The sequence below is a fragment of the Bubalus kerabau genome, chromosome 20, assembly GCF_029407905.1.
Source record: "Bubalus kerabau isolate K-KA32 ecotype Philippines breed swamp buffalo chromosome 20, PCC_UOA_SB_1v2, whole genome shotgun sequence".
Classification (NCBI taxonomy): Eukaryota; Metazoa; Chordata; class Mammalia; order Artiodactyla; family Bovidae; genus Bubalus; species Bubalus kerabau.
The window spans coordinates 14,352,747-14,359,913 of record NC_073643.1 but is presented as its reverse complement, the minus strand read 5'-3'; the positions used below and the strand labels follow the sequence as shown (position 1 = coordinate 14,359,913).

At 50.9% G+C, this 7,167-nt stretch overlaps 1 protein-coding gene across 2 annotated transcripts; it reads right to left on the bottom strand.

Annotated features, from left to right (window-relative positions):
* Positions 1-251: 251 nt before the first annotated feature.
* On the bottom strand, positions 252-6,582 carry LOC129635202 (acyl-coenzyme A thioesterase THEM4-like). Of its 2 annotated transcripts, XM_055557939.1 has the most exons (6): positions 5,922-6,571; positions 4,779-4,977; positions 2,798-2,942; positions 1,678-1,788; positions 937-1,061; positions 252-469 (listed from the first exon to the last, which is right to left on the bottom strand). In XM_055557939.1, exons 1-6 carry the CDS (start codon positions 6,189-6,191, stop codon positions 447-449), a joined length of 873 nt encoding a protein of 290 aa, XP_055413914.1. In that variant the 5' UTR covers positions 6,192-6,571; the 3' UTR covers positions 252-446. The 2 variants fall into 2 exon arrangements, with proteins under 2 accessions (XP_055413914.1, XP_055413913.1); XM_055557938.1 differs by lacking the exon at positions 937-1,061 and having other exon boundaries at positions 5,922-6,582.
* Positions 6,583-7,167: the final 585 nt, after the last annotated feature.

Genomic DNA, 7,167 nt, shown 5'->3' with positions numbered 1-7,167 from the left:
TGACTTCAATTCAAAACAAGATCATTAATTAACATTGGGCAAGGCTCCCTTGACTTGTCTGTAGCCGGTGGAACATGACATTGCTTCTGTGACCTTACTCCCTTCTGCAGTTACACGTTGGGTCCCTCAAACCCAGTCTGGCCCTTTTTCTGTTTTCTGAGTTGGGTGTTAATGTCACACGATGCTTTCCAATCCCACAGACCATAGACATCTCTATGCAGAAAGAAATGCACGTATGTCCATTTGGATACATAATCTCCCTTTTCAAAGTTTATTCATAACAAGTTCTGACAGCTGGAGGAGTTTTCACCATCCAAGGAGGAAAGGGCTGGAGTAAACACTGGCAGCTGGAGATGGGTGGAGAGACAGACTCTGCTCCAAAGGAAGCTTTGGTTTCCTGCCCTCTGGGCCAGGAGGAAATGAGCTTACGGTGCCTTGCACCTGTATCACTTCATTTGGAAGAAGATGGCTGGAATGGTGAAGAACACAGAGATAAGTGGCTCTCAGGTTTGGCTTTCGGGAAAAACTAGTTCAGGGAGACCTTTCCTGTCTGTCTGGAGCCAGAGCTGCTTCTGGAAATATCTAAATTCCCTCTGTTGTCAAAGCAATGAGCCTGCTTTTGCCTTCTGGAAGCCAGGAGGGGGCCAGGAGGGGAGATAGCATGCACACTCTGCTGCCACAGCCCCCTCCCCTCCATCCTCATAAGCCCCTTTCTGACTGGTAGTCTCCCAGGGAGGTGAGTGGGAGTGTTATGATGGCCTCTATCCTATAACTTATAGAGGCTCCTCTCCATGTGAGCATCCCGTCCAACCCCAAACACACACCTGTAAGAGTCTCCCAGGGAAGGTGTGCCCCCAGCAGTGGGGGCAGCCACCCTCTGTGCCTGTCACAAGGATGGGCACCAACAGCAGGAAGAAAGAATTCTCACAGCCTTACCAGAAGCTTCGGCAAAGAGGGTGGTCCTGTCACTGCTTTGGGCTTCGCAGGAGAGAAACACCTTTCTCCCTTCCATGCCAGTGATGTTTGCCTCCAGCCTCACCACTGAGCCGAGGGTGATTGGGCTAGGAGAGGGCAGTGGGGGCGAGTGGCTGGTAGCCTGGTCTCTAAGAAAGGTGGGGGATGACCCTACAGGGGTTGGAGGCTACCAGAGTCGGGGTCCCGGGCATCTACTCCAAGGGCCAAGATGTCAGGGCCTTTGTGTCTGTCGCCTGCTAGCTGTGTCTTTGCTTCAGCTTCTTCATTCGTCAAGCTGCAGACAATGGTACCAACCTCCCAGGATTATAGTAAAGATTGTACAAAATAATGTGTGTGAGTTTAACAACAAATTAATCACGTGTCAGGAATTATCATTTCAGTAGCAGCCCAATAATTATTTGTGGACTGAGTTAAATATTTACAGGCACACGGGTTGGCTTTCTTTAAATCAGAGGTGGCCAAAAGTAGTTTATCATTGTCCTGTGTAGTGTATTTTTATGTCGGAACACATAACCCATGGTCAAGCTCATCACCTTGAACTTGGATGAAAAGGGAGCATCTAACAAGTTTAGGTTGGTCCATGAGAAAAACAAAAGTAGAAACTCCTCTTTGTACTCAGGATTGCTCTTATCTTCCATCATAACACCTGGAATAACCCCATGTCAGCTTACTCCTAGCTGGAACCCAGGGAAGGAGACAGACCTCTTGAAGGTGATGGTCATGGTCCCGGTAAAGACTGCATTAGCGCTGCAGTAGGCCGTCATGAACAGCGTGGTGTCTATCATGGTCCCCAGCGCACCACCATGGATTATCCTGCAGGGCCAGACAAGGGGAGAAAGGGAAGGAAAGAGTCACTGGGGATTCCACCCCGCATGGCCAATTTCCGGTGAAGCGATGTGCTGAAGGGTTCCCTGCAATCCAGGAGCAAACCCTTCGATTGATCCATTTACAGCAGAGATGTGAGTGCAGAGCAGGTGCAGGGGAAGCAAACGCTGCTGTCTGAAGTGAGTCACACCAGCTTAGAAGAGAATGAACTGGAAGCAGGAGAAGCCCCAACCACAAATTCTGATGAACCTTGTATTCCCTTCTGGGTTGGTGTTGGGGGAACTAGAATAGTACCATGAAAAAAGCATGGGCTTCACAAGCAGAGCCCTCACTCTAAATCTCACGGTTCTAGCCATGTGACCTCAGTCACAGAATCACTTGGGCCATCTGCACCTTTATCTGTAAGAGAGGACTATCTCCTAGGAATTTTTGTGAGTATGAAATTAATACAGCCAAAGCTTCGTGTAAAGGGTCTGACATATACTAGCACCAAACAAGAATAGTCTTCCCCCTTCTCATTTCTAACTTCCCTTGCTTACTCCACTGCCATTTAGGAGGTTAAGGAAGTTCTTAACAGGGAGAGGCCACACCTTGGGTGGATCATTGAGGGACTGGCAGAGCCTCACTGCCCAGGGAGCCAGTAGAATAAGGCTGAGGTAACCAAGAATCTAGGGGTGGCTCAGTTGGTGGAGAATCCACCTGCCAATGCAGGAGACCCAGGTTCGATCCTTGGGTCAGGAAGATGTCCTGGAGTAGGAAATGACAACCCACTCCAGTATTCTTGCCTGGAAAATCCCATGGATGGAGGAGCCTGGCAGACTACTGTCTACGGGGTTGCAAGAGTTGGACACGACTTAGTGACTAAACTACCACCCACCAACCAAGAACCTGCTGAAGGCAACCAGGGACCCCCAGCTGGGCTCTCACCCACCACCTGCTCTTGGACCGAGATAAAGCCCATTTGAGCTGCTGGCTGGGACAAGCCTGCGTGCCTCACCCAGGCAGCCCCTCCAGGAGGGGCCCAGGCTGGAACAAGCAGACGCACTTCTTCTCAGAGTCATTGTGGAAGACGACATACTCAAAGCCGAGTCTCTCCATCTCTGTGATCCGGAGAAAGAGGCGGGCGTCTTCTACCCTTTGGACTGGAGGGAAGAATGGATTTGATAAGAAAGACCTCAGGCATAAGTCTGATCCTCAGGGCGGTGTGGTCTCTGGGGCAGAAAGCACCAGACCAGAGGAGGTCCCAGGAAACCCACCGCCCTCAGCTTCCCATGGGCACGCCACCCTGGGCATGGTCCCATTAACTTCTGACGGAGAAGAGCAGCTTCCAAGGGGAGGACGAGGTCAGCGGTGTGAGGGGCAGTGAGGAGCCAACTGCCTGTGAATTCAGGACACCACTGTTCCCATCAGCTGAATAACAAACGCTAATCCGAATGCATCGATTGTGGCGGATCTAGGAGTCAGCAGGCGACAGTCCTTTTTGTAGAACACGTGTATGTATCTCCTCTCACTGCCACAGGCCTGAACATTCAGTGAGATTTGTTTATACTGTATGACTTCTGAGGGAAACGAGGATAATTTAGAGACCCTAATTAGAGGTTAAGCCTCCAATATCCAATACTTAAGGACTTCCCTGAAGTTCAAAGGGTAAAGAATCTGCCTGTGATGCAGGAGACCAGGGTTCGATCCGTGGGTCAGGAAGATCCTCTGCAGAAGGGAATGGCAATCCACTCCAGTATTCTTGCCTGGAGAATTCCTTGGACAGAGAAGCCTGACAGGCTATACAGATCATGGGTTTGCAAAGAGTTGGACACGACTGAACGACTAACACAGCTCATCCAATACTTACCAAACACCGTTTTTGCCAAGAATCTCAAAGCAGAATTTCTTTTCTTTCTCTCTCTCTCTCTCTCTCTTTTTTTTTTTTTTTTTTGGTAGAATGGCTTATGAGATCTTAGTTCCCTGACCAGGGATTGAACCCATGCCTTCGGCAGTGAAAAGGCAGAGTCCCAGTCACTGGGCCACCAGGGAATTCCCCTCAAAGAAGAATTCTGAATGACAGCTTAGGTATATAAAATTATATACTATAAACATAGTATATAAGTATGCTGCTAAGTCGCTTCAGTCGTGTCCGACTCTGGGCGACCCCAGAAGCAGCCCACCAGGCTCCTCCGTCCATGGGATTTGCCAGGCAAGAGTACTGGAGTGGGGTGCCATTGCCTTCTCCAGTATATGAGTATAGACTATAAATAAAAGACTTCCGGCTGGTTCCTCCTGTCTCTCGAACGCCATCTCTTCATCTCTTCATCTTTGGTTTTCCATCCGATGTCCTTCACTGACAGGTTCAAGAGCTCAGCTCAGCTGACCACTAGAGGGAGCACGAGTTCTGTCCCAAGCAGATTTTGGCTCCTGGCCCCAGATGTCAGCAAGATCCTGCCCCCTGTAGCATCACTGAGCTGCCAAAATTGGGTGCACCAGGGTGAAGGCGCTGGCCCTTAATCCCAGGCACTGCCTCTTCCCAATTCCTCACTGACATTGCACCTGTCTGGTCTACAGGAGATGGTGGGGCTGGCAGGTGTAAGGAGACGCCCTGGGTGACTGCAGACAGGGGTGGACAGAGCAATGACCCAGGAGCCAGGAATCCCTGACTCTAGTCCAGTCTCCACCAAAAATTCGCTTTGTTGCCTCTCCAGACCTCAGTTTTCTCACTTGTAAAATGAATGGGTTGAACTAGATGGCCTCCACGTTCCTTTTCTAGCCTGATAGTGTATGAATCTAGGATCACCATGTCCAGACTGCCTCATACCTGACTCTCAGGCTAATGCAGGCCACACGGGAGGTATGGGAACTGGGCTGGAGCATGGAGCTCCCCCAGGAAAATGCACACACAGAAGCAAAGTTTTGCCAACAATCCTGCACTCTCCAGAGCCCTCCTCCAGCCCAGGTGAAGCGCTCCTAATACAGGTGTGTGAACGTACCAGGGACAACTTTAGCGATCCTAGCAAGGTCCCCCTCTTTAAGGAACTGCCAAGAGTGACAGTAACCAGGAAGTCGCGTCCACGTCCCATCCACAGTCTTCTCCATGAGTTCATTGTACAGCCTCACCATCATGGGGCTCCAGCCAGAGTTTGGGAGGGAATAATCCTTTGAATCGGAATGGAGGTGACTTCTTGAGACCTGGGAAGTTCAAAAGGTAGCTGACTGTGTTTGCTCCGACAGGGCCAGCACAGCTGAAAGAAAACTTGGGGAGGGGGAAGACTCAGGCCCAGGACCCACGCAGCCAGAAGTGACCTTATGGAGTCGGGGGCGGGGGAATCAAGCCCAAGACCCAGGAGGCCAGAGGGGACCCTGAGGGGTGGAGGTTCAGACCTGTGGCCACAGCAGACTTGCTGGCACCAAAGAGGGCAGGGAAGATGCTGGTCACATTTTCTTACAATCCTCCAATCCCCCAAAGGTCCCTTTCTGTTCTGCTGATCTCCTCACCATGAGTAGGCCCCATACAAGCACGGGAAACTCTCCCCTACCCCAGCCCCCATGAGGGGCATCCCGCCTCTGCTTTTCTTGCTTTCCTCCTTCCCTTCCACATTCTACCCCATCGTCTGGGGATTCCTCTCATCTCCTTAGGTGTCCAGGGACCCCCACCAGCGCCCAGTAGGTGTTCCTACTTATGAACAGGCATGAACTCCTTGTCTTCCTACTCCATCATCTTGACTCTTACCCACAATTTTCTTTTAGTTTCGCCTCTTTTTTGCCCAGAAAATGTTATGTTAAACAGTAACCACTGCTTTCCCTTGAGTCACCACTAATTAGATTTTCTTTCCCTGATTCTGCTCACTTGCTCACTGTGGGGCTCGGCAACCCCACTTAACCTTATGGGAAAGGTTCAGCAGGGTCAGTAAGGCTGGAGGGGCCTCCAGATATTGTCGCTAAGTTCCCAGTCTGAGGGTGCACCCCTCCATACAGGATGAAACGGCCAAGTGGCATAAGCATCTTCTAGGAATCAGGAGTCCTGGCTCCGAGTTCTCATCTGTCAAAGGATCCTAAGGTCTCTTGTAGCTCCCTCAATCTGAGACTCTGACCACACTCACAGCGGCCCATCTGGATACAATGTGGATACTCACGGTGATGAGTGGGGCTGGTGCCCAGGCTGACCAGAGCATCCGGGGCTGGCCAGCCAGGGCTGGGAGAAGGCGTGCTGCCTGTCGGAGCCTCGCCAGCCACCTGAGACCTCTCTGCAGCATGATGTCCAACCGAGATGTGCCAGCTGAACCTTCTGCCAAAGGCAAGCCTTCCTCCTGGTAGTTGAGCACAGACCTGAGGCTCGGACTTAGCCAATCGGAGCCTGTGTGGGTCCTCTGAGGGCCAGGCCGTCCCACGTCCCTCTCCTGCATCAGGCCAAGCAGTGGGGAGCGGAACTAGAAAGGACGTTAGGCAATTGTGGGTTAGTAAGTTACACATGTATTTGATCTGGGGAGTTGCCAGGTGTATTTCTGGCTGCGTGCCTGGAACAACTGAGTCAATCAGAATGTTTTGCAGGCCAGGTTCCCAAGTGGACAAACAATGACCAGGAGCCAGAGTCGATAACCTCAGTCTCTGTGTGTAAGGACAGACGGCTTTGATACCTCACCCTGGTTCTTAACTATGTCTTGTTTCAGAGGCCAGTTCATTTATTCATCTGACAAATGTTAATTAGGCGCATACTATGTGCCAGGAACTGTTCCAGACTCTGGGGGCACAGGAGTGAATAAAACAGATGAAGTTGATGACCTCATGGGGTTTATGTACTAAGTAGGTAGTTAACAAGTAACGCTAATTGCTGCACTTTCTACCCCCAGCTGCTGTGCTACCTGTTTAACTGTTTTATCAATTTTAATACTTAATGAATGGCACCCCACTCCAGTGCTTTTGCCTAGAAAATCCCATGGGCGGAGCAGCCTGGTAGGCTGCAGTCCATGGGTCGCTAGAGTCAGACACGACTGAGCGACTTCACTTTGACTTTTCACTTTCATACATTGGAGAAGGAAATGGCAACCCACTCCAGTGTTCTTGCCTGGAGAATCCCAGGGATGGGGGAACCTGGTGGGCTGCCGTCTGTGGGGTCGCACAGAGTCAGACACAACTGAAGCGACTTAGCAGCAGCAGCAGCAATGTTATCTCATGTTGCTAAGTCACTTCAGTCGTGTCCGACTCCGTGCGACCCCATAGACGGCAGCCCACCAGGCTCCCCCGTCCCTGGGATTCTCCAGGAAAGAGTACTGGAGTGGGTGCCATTGCCTTCTTCAATGTTATCTCATAAACAGCCCAAATTAAAAGTTCATCAATCGTCCCCAAACTGTCTTTCAGAGCATTCCCCCTCCACCAAGCCAG